This window comes from Penicillium hispanicum (assembly GCF_028827665.1).
Source record: "Penicillium hispanicum strain IBT 35686 chromosome Unknown utg000008l_segment0_segment0, whole genome shotgun sequence".
NCBI lineage: Eukaryota > Fungi > Ascomycota > Eurotiomycetes > Eurotiales > Aspergillaceae > Penicillium > Penicillium hispanicum.
Genome location: NW_026623200.1, coordinates 3,149,911 through 3,164,621, shown reverse-complemented (window position 1 = coordinate 3,164,621; position 14,711 = coordinate 3,149,911). Strand labels below are relative to the sequence as shown.

Below are 14,711 nucleotides of genomic sequence, written 5' to 3'. Positions count from 1 at the left end.
TTTCTTCGGCGTAGAGCTGTATAATCCGTGCTTTCAAACAAGCGAGGCACTGCGCTGTTGCAACTGTATACTAGACTGCGCGCGCATCGCTGATTGGCCCAGCAGTCCCCGCCATCTGGACGATCCACGCATAACACCCAAGGCAGATACCGCTGCTCACGACATGCCCGGCTGCACCATTGCAACCCCACCATGATCAGATCCGAACCGGCACTGCAAGAATTCCTGCGGCCGCTCACAATTGACAACGACCGGCTGTATCAGCTGTCCTACCAGCTCTCCTTGACGTACCGCCAGCTGGCCGCGAGCTCGTCGGAGCAGTTCTTCCCGACAGCGACCACGCGCCTGCCGACGGGACAGGAGAAAGGGCGATATCTAGCAGTCTATTTGGGTTTGTTCTATCTCCGCGTCGCCTTTATCGAGCTGCTGGGAGAGGAGCAAGTCGGCAAACACTCTCATGTTCGGCGAACATTGGAGAAAGCGTGGCCGGTCGAGGATCGCCTGCGGCGCGAGCAGTCGCACTCCCTGTTCGCCTGGATAGGAGATTGTATCGCGGAAGTCATTCATGACGATCTCGAGAATTCCAAGGATGATGCACCGGAAGAACTGACCATGGGGATATCTTTCTGCGTCCCAATCAAGTACGTGCTTGACCCTTCGCTCCGATCGAATTGATTTACATCCTGCTAAGCCCATTACAGGCAGAAATTCCTCCACGAGGCCATTCTCATGCCAACAGGCAAAGGATTTGCATTGAGTTCCTCACTCAATCTGCGTCAGGCACTCCTGGACGGCTACGAATGCCACACTCGTCGTTCAGACGAGGACCCCGGCGAGATGCGCCCGAAAAGACAGAAGAAATACTGTCTGCCTAGACTCAAGGTATCTGTTATGACCAACGACACAATCTCCACCTTCGCCTCCCTGGCATACTCGATTCGCGCTCTGCCCAACACACGGGTGGTCATGGGTCTCATCGTGGGGGCGGGTTGCAACTCGGCGGTGCCTATGAAACTGAAGGATCTGCAGGCAGTCAAGACGAGACATATCCTTGAAAAGAGGCCGCATGCGGAGGAAACCATTATTAACACCGAGTGGACGCTGCGGGCGTCGTCTGCGCCGCTGCAAGAGCTGGACATCCCCACGAAATGGGATCGCGAGCTAGAAGCCCATTCCGACCGACCGGGCTTCCAGCCGCTGGAGAATATGGTCGGGGGCCGCTGCGTTGGCGAGCTCGTCCGAATCATCTGCCATGACTGGTTCCATGGCACCAAAGGCGTCCCGCAGTCTTCGCTGCCGAAGAAACTCAGGGAAGCGCATGCTTTAACAACGGATTTCCTCTCGCTGGTGGTGGCAGCGAGCTCCTCGAACGAGGATCTTGCAGAGGATCTATCAGAGATGCTCCCTTCCCCGGTTCCGGGCGACTGGGAATGGACTCCCGAATATGCCGGGCATATTCGCGCGATCGCGGCCGCAGTCCAAAACCGCTCCGCGGCTCTGGTGGCTGCTGCAACGGTCGGGCTTTTGGCTTGCACTGGCGAGATTCAATTACAAACAAAAGACCCCAGTGCAGCTGCTGGAAGCAATGTGAAGGAGGCGCAACAGCCGACAAATCAAGAACATGCCCTGGGTGACTTTGGATCCTCCAAGCCCGGCTGGCAGAACGGGCCTGAGGAATTGGTCGTGGCGTTCTCCGGTGGTGTGATCCAGCACTATCCGTGCTATAAGGAGGCTGTCCAGCGATACATCGATCGACTCATTATCAGTGCCGGGCCACAGAGGGAGGGGAAAAGCGTCTTTCTCCGGGAGGCCAGTGACGGCGGTATCATCGGCGTGGGCGTCCTAGCTGGCACTATAGCAGGCGATATTGAAGGCATCATTAGTCAATCTCTAGAGGAGAGTCCAGCATGGGGGCTTCAATGATCCCGGAGAGAAGTAAAGAGAATAAACGTCTCAGTAGACCCTGTACAGAAATATGAGGGCAAATAGTGCGCTGGCCTGTGGACTGCACCATTCATTATACCTCAGAATTCCGAGGGTCTTATTCGAGGGTCACCTCCCAAGGTGCTTGGCTGGCTTCTTCGCACAAGATACCAGTGCTAAGCATTGGTTTCAATTCTTTCCAGGCATTCAATCGACATGAAATTCTATCGTACAAATTAATCCCGATGGTAACTAGCTGGGGCTTGTAGTTACTATCCAGTGGTATCATCAAAAGTTTCCGCAAAGAAGGAATCGCCGAAGAATGCCTCGCGTACTGCAGTTGACCAAGGATGTCCACCTAGCACGTCGTTGGAGAAATAGACTGGGAGGATCAAGTAGGTTTCGCGCCATTTGCCTTGCCAGCATCCTAGATCTTTGCCCAAGATTCCTCTCTTTTTTTTCATTCTTCAGTTTTATCGAGCACAGTAACTTCCTGGAGAAGCAGCTTATTACTGCAGTGCATTCCACTGCTCGGGGGTGTAGCACTTAGGGGTCCACGCATGAATGGCTGCAATCTCAGCCTTCAAGACCGAGTTCACGAGACGGTGGCGGGCAAGCATAGTCTTGCTCTCGAACTGAGGGGAGACAATCACGGCCTGGAAAGCCTGTCCGCAGCCACCTATACGTCACCAGTATCAGCGAATACGGTTCGACCGCAGTCTAGGGTCTTCAATGCAAGAATTAAATCCATACCCGACAAGTCCTCAATCTCCACATGCTGGGCCTGCAGCTGCTCCACAAGCTTGCTCTTGAGCGAGTCCGCCGTAATTCCCGAGGTATCAGCCATGGCAGCGTTGACGGCAGCGAAGGAGCGCGCAGAGAGCGAGAAAGGCGCGCGCTGGGAGAGAGTTGGGCGGAGGAGGTAGCGGCAGCCTCTGCTCAAGACAGTCAAAGAAGAGGCGCGGGAGAACATCAAGCACGGTGGGAGCGGGAAAGAGTGCAGAGAGACAATTGCAAGGCGGACAACCACAGTTTCCGTACAAATTAATAATTGCGCGCCGATCGTGGCTGGTGCGCGGGCACGTGCGGTGGCGCCCATAGCGTCACTGTCTAAACCGTCTTCGCGCGTATGTGCTTCGTACTTCCATGCCTCCTGCTCACATTGCTCGGCGCTGCTTTTCTGCCATGGCCTCTGCAACTCCCACTTGTTCACCCTTTACTCGGGCTGTGGTCAGCTCAATGCGAAAACTGTGCGTCTTCCAAACTGCATTGGATCGGATTGCATAGCTCCCCGCAATTCCAGGAAGCTCATGGTTGACCCGCATGCAGGTACCCAGAGGCATTGGCGGATAAGAGTTTTGACAATACCGGCTGTAAGCTGCATGGAATGGCTGCTGTGGTGGTCTGGATTGCATAGTGCTAATCAGATTTGCACAGTGCTTCTGGAAGCTCCGTTTGATCCATCGCGGCCACAGAAGAATTCCGTCCTCCTGGCCATTGATCTTACCACGGCTGTTGCCAACGAGGCAATCAAGCGCAGGGACTCAGCTGTTGTGGCCTACCGTATGTCTTTGTCATCTGCGGCTATGAGTCTATTCCCTATCAGAGGGAATTCAGTACTTACCATTCTTCGGGACTGACTCTTCTTCTAGACCCCATTATCTTCCGTGGACTCAAATCAATCACCCTTGAAGATACCCAGCAGCGATCTCTATTGCGATTGGCCCAGCATGGTATCAGTGTCTACTCCCCTCATACCGCCGTCGACACCGTCCCTGGTGGCATGGCAGACTGGCTCTGTGATGTAGTGACTGGCACTTTCAAGGCTTCTGAATCGAAGCCACGGTCCAAAATCGAGAGTTGCAACTCATCTTTATACTCCACGCCTACTTACCCGCAGCCAGCGTCGGTCCCAACGGCGGCATCGGCAAGCACCTCCCAACAAATCCCCCACACTCGGTCCACCATCCACCCCTCACCTCCAGCCTCCATTCCCGAGGGCTTTGAGTCCGCTGGCGCTGGCCGCTTAGTGACATTCAACGAAGCCCAACCGCTCACCGCACTGATCGACCACATTGGTCGTGGCGTCGGTCTTCCAGGCGGCATCCCCATTGCAATCCCGCAATCACAATCAATCAACGACATCCACATCCGCACAGTGGGCATGTGCCCAGGCTCCGGCTCCGGAGTACTCCTGCGTGGCGGAGAGATCCCAGATCTTCTCTTCACCGGAGAAATGAGCCACCACGAAACCCTAGCAGCCACCGAGCGCGGCTCTGTTGTCGTTTCTCTGGCCCATTCCAACTCCGAGCGGGGATACCTGCGTGCCGTGATGCAGAAGAAGCTCCAGCAGGACCTGACGCAACGCTGGCAGTCCGACCGCGAGGCCGCGCTCCAGGCAGTTCAAGAGAGCGCAAAGCAGGGCGGGGCTTCCCCTTCATCTTGCTGCGCAGAGGTCTACCAAGACGCCGGGGTCGAGGTTTCTGTCAGTGATGCCGATCGTGATCCGTACGGGATCATGGTCTGGCAGGGCTGATTTCTCCATAATATCGCCATAGAGGGAATAAAAGTCGAAGTCACACCTAATGGTCCAATTATCGAATTTCTGTACTTTCCCATCGCGAGCGAAGACAAGCCTTGCGTTGAATAGCCGTCGAAGTCTTCTCCCCATATTGCGGCTGTGATACCAACCTTGGAAGCCGTATGGCCTTAGTCATATTTACCACACGACCCAAAGTCATAGTTCTCGATACATAGCATTGATCCGTCATCCAAATCAAACTGCACCCTTCCCGAGGTCAATCTGAGTGAAACAGAGAGCAGGAGTAGGATCCGGCGAGTGGTGCAAAGTAATCCCCTGGGAGATTCCAACACAATCTCCGTCATTACATACCAGTTCAGTTCCTCTGGGATTGTAGACAGAGAAAACACATATCATGGTGAAAAGAAGTTCGCTACGATCCGCTGAGCTGCTCGTTTAGGCATTTCAGTCAACTGCAATCCACGAAATTACCGAGGCTAGATACGCCGTATTGGTCCATATTGCCCTGGCCGTGAAGCGTGGGCGCTCATGTCGGAAACCCACTAGGCGAGTCTAAATTTCTCTACAAGTATCTCTAGCACACTGGAAGTCAGACGATTTCAAGGCCATTGAGAAGTGAGAAGGATATCCTAACGACATGACAGAGCAGACAAATGGGAGATGAGAAATGAAAAAGGGGTCCGGACGAGAAGGAGAATAGGTGACAAAGAGAGGGAAGTCAGGGGTCCATGGACAACACGGGTGGGTTAAACGAAAGCAAGGAAAGGGAGAACCGAGGCAGGAGATGTGTGGCGAGATCCTGAACTTTGGAGACGATACTTGGCTTCGCAATGCAACAGCCCGTAGTATCCATGGGGGAGTTGGTGCGGGCATGTAGAGGGGGCGGGGGTGAGGTGGGTAAACAGAGCGAAGAGCGAGACAGAGCGAGGATCAAGCATCGTTCAAAGACGCTAGCCAGTCCTTCGCGCAAAGAAGACAGCGGATAGAGTGGTATCTGTGAGGCCGGTGCGTAGGGGCTCAGCGGAAACTTGGCGAGAATCAAAGCGGGCGATGCCTTCTACAGGTCGATCAGGCTGCCTCCGTGCTGCGACTGTTGCTGGGCACCCCAAGGGTTGCTGTTAGGCTGTTGCTGCTGCATGAAGCCTGTCTGCTGGGGCACGCCGGTGTACTGTTGACCGAAGAATGGATTGTTGCCCGTCTGGTTCGCGTGCAGACGTTGCAGACCCTGACCCGCAGAGTTGACAAAGGTTCCTGGCGCCGTGTGCTGAGCCGGAATACGGAGATCACCGACATTTCCGAATGTGTCCTGGCCCTCGCCTGTGGCGAGAAGTGCGTTTAAGCGAGCATGGTGAGGATCTGAGGTTTGCGGGGGAGTGCTCTTCGGTGGCTGTGGGGCTTGGAAGTTGGCGATTGGGTTGGGCTGGCTGGGTTGGCTGAACGGTGCGGTCGTCTGGTTAAACTGAGTGTTGTTCATCTGGCTATACTGGTTGTTGAACTGGGTTGTTGCACGATCCTCTGCCAGCGTATTGAGGGAGGGGGGTCCTGTTGACGGCGGTGGGTTGCTATACTGGTTTTGAGTGCGCTGGGCGAAGGGGTTGTTCGAGCCGGTAGGCATAGGCTTGATGGAATCGGCGGGTTGGTTCGCAGCCCAAGGGTTGTTGCTTCCAGCCGAAGGGAAGTTCTCTTGTTGTTGTTGCTGCTGCTGTTGCTGTTGCTGGGGTTGCTGCGTGAAAACATCCGCAGCGCCATATGGGTTGTTGGTGTGGAACGCGGTGTGCTGCGGCTGAAGGGCGGCTTGGGGCTGCAAGAAATTGCTTTGAGGCTGGCCGTAGGGGTTCTGGTCAAAGGCCGAGGGTTGTTGCTGGTACCCATTGGCGTACGGGTTGTTGATACCTGTGGCCTGGGGCTGGAATCCAGTGGGCTGCGCATACTGGTTGTTCAGGAAGCCCGTCGTCATGGGCTGCTGGGCATTGATCGGATTTCCGAACCAATCCACCGCCCCCTGCTGCTGGTATCCCTGGTTGAAGCCGGTGGGCTGAACCTGGGCCGGGGAGTCATCGAACAGCGCATGGGCGTTGCTTTCTTCCAATTCACGCTTCCGCAGCTCTTCTTCTTCCCTGCTGAGCTTAATTGCCTTCGCCAAGTCCTCGTCCTCCTCATTGGACATAGTCTCCTTGGCCCTTCGTCGGCGCTCCTCTTCGGCTTCGGCTTTGCTGGCTTCGATTGCTAGCCGGTACTCGGTATCGTCCTCATCGTCGCGACGGGGTCTTCGGCGCTCGCGGCGGGGCGGCTCGTTCCCAAACCCTCCATGGCTCTCTTCGAGTCCACCGACGCGGGTCTTCCAGAGCTTGCGATCTGATCGCTCGCTGCGCAGGCGATCCTCGTCCAGAATCAGTGCAGTCAACTCCTTCGCCGCCACACGAACTACAAATGATGTCAGCCACTCAGCCTCGTGAATCGGTCTAGGCTCCACCCACCATTCTGGCCCACATCGCGCCCTTCCTCGTCGACATACTGGAACTCGCGCAGGGTCTTGATAATGTAGACGTTCTTGCGAGCCCACGTCACGACCAGCTCCGAGCCTTCATGCAGACAGTAGTCCAAGACCTTCAAGGACTTGAGCACGTGACGCCAATTCTTGCCTTTGTCGTTGAGACGCTTGTCAATCATATCCATGATCTCGTAGAACTCGTTCGGGCTGGACAGAGACAAAAGTTAGATATCCGGGCGCCACCAGATGAGGTGCCGGGCGGACCTACCTCCCGAATGTCATGGCCGCAATCTCGGACATGTCGGTGCCCGTCGGGCCCCATGGATCGTTACTGGTGGCTAGAAAATGAGAGCCGTTAGCAGGACTGCGGTCGGGTCCGGGAGTGCGCGGTCACGGCGCCATTCGACTAACGGTACGCTGACAGACCCAGGGGCGATGACAAGCGGCCGAGCAGCCAGGCGCCGCGATCGCGCAGTATCTCCGAGCATCCATCGAGCGACACATACCATTTCGAACCTTCACTTGCACCGAGGAATATCCCTTTGTCACGTTCTTGACACTGCGCACGACCTTGGACATGGTGGCGGTATAGAGGGGACGGTCGCAGAAAGCAAGGGAGAGACGGTTATCGCAGGCGCAAAGGGGAAAGCGATCAGGCGGATCGGGAGATCTATATCTGGATGCTCGGGGGTGGGCGAGCTCTCACAGCCCACGGTGTCAATAGTTTCGGATGGCGGCCCAAGTGGATGTCAGGCGTGTGGAAATCGGACGCTCATGCACGGCCCTTATTGAATGGCCAGCCACTTCGGAGAAAAGGGGGAGAATTGATGATGGAGGGGAGAGAGCGAGAGTAAGAGAAACGGAGAGTTGCAAGAGGGGAGGCTTGTGGCTGGAACGGGGGCGCAGCCTTGGCAATGACGAAGCGGGAGTTGGCGCGACGTAGTTGGTTAGTGTGATGCTGCTAAGTATGTGTGAGCCCGACGCCATCCAACGTTGGACCCTATTTCCATCTTGATGCCGCCCGACTCGGACTTGTCGAATAGGCGAGCTCGACCAAATGATAGATGGCTCTATCACCATTCTCCCCTCGATCTAGGCAGTGATGAGTCTTGGTCCGGCGATCCGGTGTTCCCAGCCATCCATTAATCTATCTGGATGGCTCATATATTGATGTTCCGGGCGAAAAAAAGGATCCCCGATAAGAAGGAAATAATATCACAACCCTCGAGTCATTCACAATTCCCCCATGCGCGACATCGAGGGATCTGCAGGTTCAACGATCTCCGGTTGACTCCAAGACTTGCATACTGACATATATGTACATGGGCTCAATCACCGCCACATTTCCCAACTGGTGCAATTGTGGCAAGGTGGCTGCGTCAGTCGATTTAGGCAGCCATTCCAGACCAGATTGCAATAGTTGCAATACATCTCCGTCAGGCAAGCTCTACATGGCCCTGCGCGTGGCGTTCTTTTAAGCGATAGCCGCCCCGGGATTGGCTGCAATTGTCAAAGGGTACAAAGGGGCAGACATTCTCGCTAACATGATATGAGATGTGTACACGGGGAATTCTTTTTATTTCTGGATATCTGCTACATACGTATATGTATGTGCAAGGGTCTCATCGACGCTCTATTTATAGCTCTCCCTAGGCGAGCACCTTCTCGGCCGCCGAGACTGAAGCGCTGATCAGCAACCACTCTGCCATACCCGCGTTGGGGAGAAACCGAACACTCACCATTGAGCCCGATGTTGTCGGGTTCCACAAAGGCCTCCTTGACCTTGCCGTTCTCCACCAGCAGGGCGTACCGCTTGCTACGGTTGTTACCAAAGATGGCGGCGCTGTCAAAGCTCAGGTCCAGAGCCTCGGTGAACTGTCCGGATGGGTCGCCCAGGAAGCGGACCTAGAAAGCAAGTCGGGTCAGTTAATGATCATCATGCAGGAAATTAATTCAGCCGTCACGTACACCGCTCTTGCCATTGGGGTCCAGGGAGTCGGCCCACGCCTTGGTCCTAGAGTGTTGTGCGAGATATCAACGTTGTGCCCGAGGGAATGGTCCAGCTCGGACCTGGTTGTGTCACGTCGGGTCGGAGCTTACACGAAGGGGTCGTTGACCGCGACCACAAAGACCTGGCCGGCCTCCTTGAGCTTCGGGTGACTGATGTATCCGGGGATATGGCTGCTGGAGCAGGCGGGACCTAGAAACCGGTGTCAACAATCAGCAAAAAATTAAAGCAAAAGACCGATCGAGGAAGCTTGTTGTTTTTGCTGGTCTGCACGGGGCACATACTGAAGGCAGCGGGGACACCGACGATGACGCCCTTGCCCTGGAGCTCCTTGGCCAGGTTGACCTTGTTGCCGGGGGAGTTCTCGACAAGGACATTCAGGTCGGGGATGGCATCGCCCTTCTGGACGAAGGCGGGTGCGGTGTTGTGGAAGAGGGCGGCCTGGGCCCGCACGCGCGGGACGTGAGATGCAATTCGGCGGGCAGCAAACATGGTGAAAGGCAATTGGGGAAAGACAAGGCGGGATTGTGGTGGAGAGGGGAGGGAGTCAAGTAGCGATCGGTTTGGAGAAGAGGGAAATGAGAGGAAGGGTGCAAGCGCAGCAGCTTCGGGAGATGATTGGGATGATTTCGTCATTATGGGGGCGCGCGCGCGACCGTTGGCGACGATCTTCATTCGCGCTCCCCAATGGGTCCATGCATTCCGCTTCTTGCTTTTTTCTTTGCATGCTCCGGGGAAAGTCGAGTGGAAATCAAAACACTCGCGAGATGCTCACTCGGTATGGATCTGGTGAGAGAATGATATCTTCATGGCCGAGACAGCCGAACCGACGAACCGGTTCGTTCATTTGACACTATCAACACGATTTGCTGGATCGGTGGAAGTCCTAGATGAGCATCGACGAGAATCAAATGCCCGCGAATATCGGGGATATACTCCAGTTGGACAGCCCTCTCCGGCCTCCCAAAACGCCGCTGGACTCTACGTGGTTACATGAGAACGTCTCCTACATGCCCAGCGTATACGTGTGTGGCCCACCAGTGGTTCGTTCATTGTTCGTCGTTCGTCGTTCCTCAGGGCCCAGTGGAGTTCAACCACGCTGCGCTTGGCGGGTTGCATATTTTTTTTCATCGCGGTCGAGATGGCGACCAAAGTACCGATGGCCTGTAGCCTGTAGATAACTAGCGCCCCTCCATCTCATGCGCACTGACATCGACATCGCCAGCATGCACGCGTGCGATCGTGCCGTAGCGGGAAACGGTCTATGATCGATGTCTCGGATGATACGAGAGACGGGGGGCGGTAGAGGCAAAGTGTAGAGAACGCCAGGAAACGAAGGGAGCCGGAACGAGAGAAGCACGCCCTTGCATGCCAGTTGAGAGTCGCGAAAGGCGTCTCGAATCGAGAATTCGAAAAGAGAGAGAGAGTCCAGACCGTGACTTCGCGGAGTGCCTGGTCCAACTTCCCAACGGGGACATTTGGCTCTACCGCCCATCGGACCCGTTCTTTGCCTTCGCTTCTGCATTTCCGCGCTTCTTTTCTGCGTCGCCGTGTCGCCGTGTCGCCGTTCTCTTTCTTCAACCCTCCGCGACCCCCCTCTCGCTTTCCGTGTTGCTTTTGCTGTTGCGTGCTTCCCTTTCCCTTAGTCGCATCGGTTGGTCACCTCCAACGCCTCTTTCGACGAGTCTAGCCTGCTGCTCTCGACCCGGTGCGCCGACCCGTTGACGACGGTTCTAGGCCATCGGCCATGGAGGGTCAATCCAATCCCGCCCCCGCTGGGAACTCCAGCGATTTTGTGAGTCTGCAGAAAGGTACTTTCACTTTGCGACTGCTAACGCCCTCATGTCCAGGTTCGCAAGCTGTACAAGTGAGTCTTCTGTGCCCCTCGTTCATTCACTCGGTCTCCTCGCCATCCTCCCCTCTCCGTGCCGGGGGGAGTTCCCCTTCCCCTCCGGCCCCAACCCGCGACCGCGCTGATCTGACCGATGTTCTAGAATGCTGGAGGACCCCTCCTACGCGTCCATTGTACGCTGGGGTGATGAAGGGGATAGCTTCGTGGTCCTCGAGGTAATCCGCTCGTCGCTTTTTTTTTTGTGCGGTCGCACTCGTGTGTTGGCTAACTCGACCCGGTCCCAGTGCGAGAAATTTACCAAGACCATCCTACCGAAGCACTTCAAGCACAGCAACTTCGCCAGTTTCGTGCGCCAGCTCAACAAGTACGATTTCCACAAGGTCCGCCAGAATAACGAGGAGAACGGCCAGTCACCGTACGGGCAGAATGTAGGCTTTTTCCCCTTTCCCCCCACTCCCCTCCCAGCGCTGCTTGTCAGAGTTCGCGCCCTCGATTCATCATAGGAACTGGTCCTCATCCTTCGACCACAGGCCTGGGAGTTTAAACACCCCGAGTTTCGCGCCAACAGCAAAGAATCCCTCGACAATATCCGCCGGAAAGCCCCTGCCCCTCGCAAGCAGGCCCAGAGCCATGAGGACTCGGTCCCCACCCAGCAGATCGACCTGCTCAACCAACAGATCCTCGCCCAGCAGCAACAAATTCAGCATCTCTCCGATCGCTATGCCCGCATGTCGGTGGACCATCAGCTCATGATGCAAGAAGTGATGCGAGTGCAGAAGACGGTCCTGAACCATGAGAACGTGATCCACCAAGTGATGACCTACTTGCTGTCGGTAGATGCGCGCCAACGGAGGGATAGCAAGGCTATCTCTTTTCAGCCTCAAGGTGGTTCAACGATGAGTCCTTCGCAGGTGGGCGCCGTCGATGATGAACCGTCCTCGCCACTTCAGCAAGCCTCCAAGTTGCTGAACGACATGCATGCGGAGATGCAGTTGAACCTTGGCGGAATCGAGTCGATGAACGATCCTCAAAAGGCAGGCGCTGCCGCACCCGTGGCTACTCCCACCATGGATGAGAGTGCCCGGAATGGCGTGGTGCGGCCAGCGACGACCGCACCGCCTAACCCTGCGCTGGTCTATCCGAAGATGGGCGGCGACTTGGAACAGGTGGTCTACCCAGTGGGCGCTACCAACGGAATCGATCCCATGTATAGCGAGCACGTTAACAACGTCCCATACCCAATGCCGGCCAAGGCGGAAGTCGAAGCAACCGACACTCGCCGCCAGTACCCGGACAACCGAAAGAAGAGCACTAACGTCGACCCGGGCTGGATGCGCAGCCCGCAGATCCTCCTGGTCGAGGACGACGCTACCTGCCGGCAGATTGGCGGCAAGTTCTTGTATTCGTTCTCGTGTGTTATTGATACAGCGGTAAGTTGAGGGTGCGTCTTGGGGTCCAATGATAGCCGCTAACTATCTTCTTCAGTTCGATGGGTTGGAGGCCGTCCACAAAATGCAGGGAGGCCAGAAATACGATTTAATCCTCATGGATATCATTATGCCCAACCTGGACGGCGTGTCGGCATGCCATCTGATCCGCCAGTTTGACCGAACGCCGATTATTGCGATGACCTCTAACATTCGGAGCGATGACATCCAGCTCTACTTCGAGCACGGTATGATTGGACACTCCTTGGACGCCCTCGAATCAATTGGCTAATCTGTGACCAGGGATGGATGACGTACTACCCAAGCCATTTACCCGCAAGAGCCTGCTCGACATGCTTGAGAAGCACCTAGTGCATCTCAAGACCATACCGCAAGGCATGGAAGCGGCGCCTCCGGCCGCCGCTGTGACCATGGCACAAACATCGGCGACTCAGTCGATCAAGGAAGATAGCTCTCCCGGTCAATCCCCCGCGGGGTCCATGAGTAACTGGCAATCACCCGGGCAATTCCCAGGGATGCAAGCTGTTCAACCTAGCATTCCCGCGGTCCAAGGGCCATACGTAGCAGCGGCAGCTCCGCCCGCAGGCGCATACACCGTCGACCAGAACGGCGTGCAGTTCCCTGCGCCGGCAGTCGCCGTTCCTTCCGCGGGCGTGCCAGCCGCTGCCCCAGCACGCCCACCGCACCGACGACAGATGTCTGAGATGTCCAGCGCCACAGAAAACCCGAACATAGCTAAGCGACAGCGCATGTACTCCCAGACCCAGCCGCAGCCACAACCCATGATGGCTGTCCAGGCTGGGCGACCTGGCTAAACAACGTCGTCGTCGCTTTTCTACATCATCTTCTCCCACACCCTCTCCGCTTGTCCATTACCCTTTTACGATTCCCACTGTCTATAATGAGGTCACCCAATCGTACATTGCTCTCCATTTTCATTTCCTATTTGGATCCCTATCACCTCGGTCGCGGTCTTCTGCCGGGTTTCTGTCGACACTCTTCTTTTGGGTCTTTCATCACACCCCTACAGGTCACGGCGTTTTTGCAGATTGTTTCTGGGCGGCGAATTTGTGCTCCGAACTCGCGTCAGCGGTGCTGCGTTATCCACCCTGGGACTCGATTTGATATACACTACCAACTGATTGGCGGGAGGCGACATCCACGGTTGTTTCATCAGGTACATATTTACACACATATTTTACTCTTTATTTTCATTTCCTCCGTTCGATTGCCACGTCACTGAGCCTCGGCAACGTCGGTCCTGGATCTTCAAAACTCAAAATCTGAATATGAATCTGAGTTTGAATGATTGAATGGTTACATCGGACAGAGTTTCCACCGTACTGCCTCATCGGGGTACATTACATAGTTCTCAAGAGTGGTTTTTCTCGCTCAACCTTAGGTACCTAGATTCCTAGGTACTAAACTTGGACAATGTACTCATCATCACTTGCGCACTCATTGTTCTACATCCGCCGAACCAGAGTTCCTTTCCACGCGTCTCCACCAGCGAACCGCTGTTCGTGACGGCCGCGGTCTAGACCGGGCTATTTTAAGCAATACGTTGGTCTTTATAATCAGGGTTGTATAATTCCCATATATAGGTGTGGCGTGATGGAAGAGAAGAAAAAGAGATGGGTAGTGAGAGATAGCTCGAGATCTGGGTATGGTGTAAGAGGAATGTCGCAGGCCTGTATGTCCTTGTTTGCGGGTGGTAGTATATATCCATAATTGTTTTTCATGGAAATCTCTACAAGTAAACTAAGCGTACAGTCATGGCTTTGGAATTTGGAAGTATCAATGCCATTCTGATTCCAAGGTGACTGTTCCAGGTGGGTACGTAGGACAATACGCTTTTAGATCGATCAATGGCGGATTGGCCCGCTACCACCTGGGCAAGTTGCAACGCGGGGGTTTTCGAGGGTTGGGAACAAGACAGTATATACTTTTTGCATCGAGAGCGAGCTACGTGGATGGCCCGACTTGGTGGAAATTGCAAATACATCCGTGTCCGGGCTCCAAGGGAAATGCGAACAGGTATCCCGTCCTCTGTACGGACCATTCGTCACTCGCAGATTCGTATTTGATGAAGTAACATGCGAATTCACTGGCCATATTAGATCACCTCATACGATATAATTCTATTTGTTCGATGATGCCCGTCAAGAAGTGGCAAGGTGTACATGCCCGCACAACGGACACGTTGAAAAAAGAAACTAAATATTTTTACCACGCGGGCTCAGGCTCTACGATCAGGGGAGCCTGGGGGGTCAATAAAGCTTGATTTATACAGGCTCCTGCCAGCGAGAGAAGGAAACTAGCCTCTTAGATCAAGGCAGCAACTTGGCCAGCAGATTGACAGGCGCAGGTGTCAATAAGAGTTGAATACCTAGGTAGTACCTTCTATATCTCTTTTCGGAGAAGCCCCGGCCTATGAACAATCCTCT

At 55.0% G+C, this 14,711-nt stretch overlaps 6 protein-coding genes across 6 annotated transcripts; 3 read left to right on the top strand and 3 right to left on the bottom strand.

Annotated features, from left to right (window-relative positions):
* Positions 1-192: 192 nt before the first annotated feature.
* N7459_009990 (hexokinase family protein) lies at positions 193-1,923 on the top strand (the record flags this gene model as incomplete). The annotated part of the gene is made up of 2 exons (XM_056949158.1): positions 193-641; positions 702-1,923. The coding sequence occupies 2 exons, from the start codon at positions 193-195 to the stop codon at positions 1,921-1,923; spliced, it is 1,671 nt and encodes a 556-aa protein (XP_056796383.1).
* Positions 1,924-2,432: 509 nt separating this feature from the next.
* N7459_009989 (BolA family protein) lies at positions 2,433-2,896 on the bottom strand (the record flags this gene model as incomplete). Its single annotated transcript, XM_056949157.1, has 2 exons — positions 2,433-2,602; positions 2,677-2,896. The coding sequence occupies 2 exons, from the start codon at positions 2,894-2,896 to the stop codon at positions 2,433-2,435; spliced, it is 390 nt and encodes a 129-aa protein (XP_056796382.1).
* Positions 2,897-3,305: 409 nt separating this feature from the next.
* Positions 3,306-4,459, top strand: N7459_009988 (Nif3-like dinuclear metal center hexameric protein; the record flags this gene model as incomplete). Its single annotated transcript, XM_056949156.1, has 2 exons — positions 3,306-3,486; positions 3,576-4,459. 2 exons carry the CDS (start codon positions 3,306-3,308, stop codon positions 4,457-4,459), a joined length of 1,065 nt encoding a protein of 354 aa, XP_056796381.1.
* Positions 4,460-5,522: 1,063 nt separating this feature from the next.
* Positions 5,523-7,535, bottom strand: N7459_009987 (epsin; the record flags this gene model as incomplete). The annotated part of the gene is made up of 4 exons (XM_056949155.1): positions 5,523-6,889; positions 6,943-7,163; positions 7,225-7,294; positions 7,463-7,535. The coding sequence occupies 4 exons, from the start codon at positions 7,533-7,535 to the stop codon at positions 5,523-5,525; spliced, it is 1,731 nt and encodes a 576-aa protein (XP_056796380.1).
* A 1,070-nt stretch (positions 7,536-8,605) lies between these two features.
* N7459_009986 (peroxiredoxin family protein) lies at positions 8,606-9,456 on the bottom strand (the record flags this gene model as incomplete). Its single annotated transcript, XM_056949154.1, has 5 exons — positions 8,606-8,634; positions 8,696-8,861; positions 8,925-8,970; positions 9,057-9,156; positions 9,249-9,456. 5 exons carry the CDS (start codon positions 9,454-9,456, stop codon positions 8,606-8,608), a joined length of 549 nt encoding a protein of 182 aa, XP_056796379.1.
* Positions 9,457-10,959: 1,503 nt separating this feature from the next.
* On the top strand, positions 10,960-13,079 carry skn7 (uncharacterized protein; the record flags this gene model as incomplete). Its single annotated transcript, XM_056949153.1, has 5 exons — positions 10,960-11,031; positions 11,101-11,244; positions 11,320-12,246; positions 12,302-12,491; positions 12,547-13,079. 5 exons carry the CDS (start codon positions 10,960-10,962, stop codon positions 13,077-13,079), a joined length of 1,866 nt encoding a protein of 621 aa, XP_056796378.1.
* Between the last annotated feature and the right edge of the window lie 1,632 nt (positions 13,080-14,711).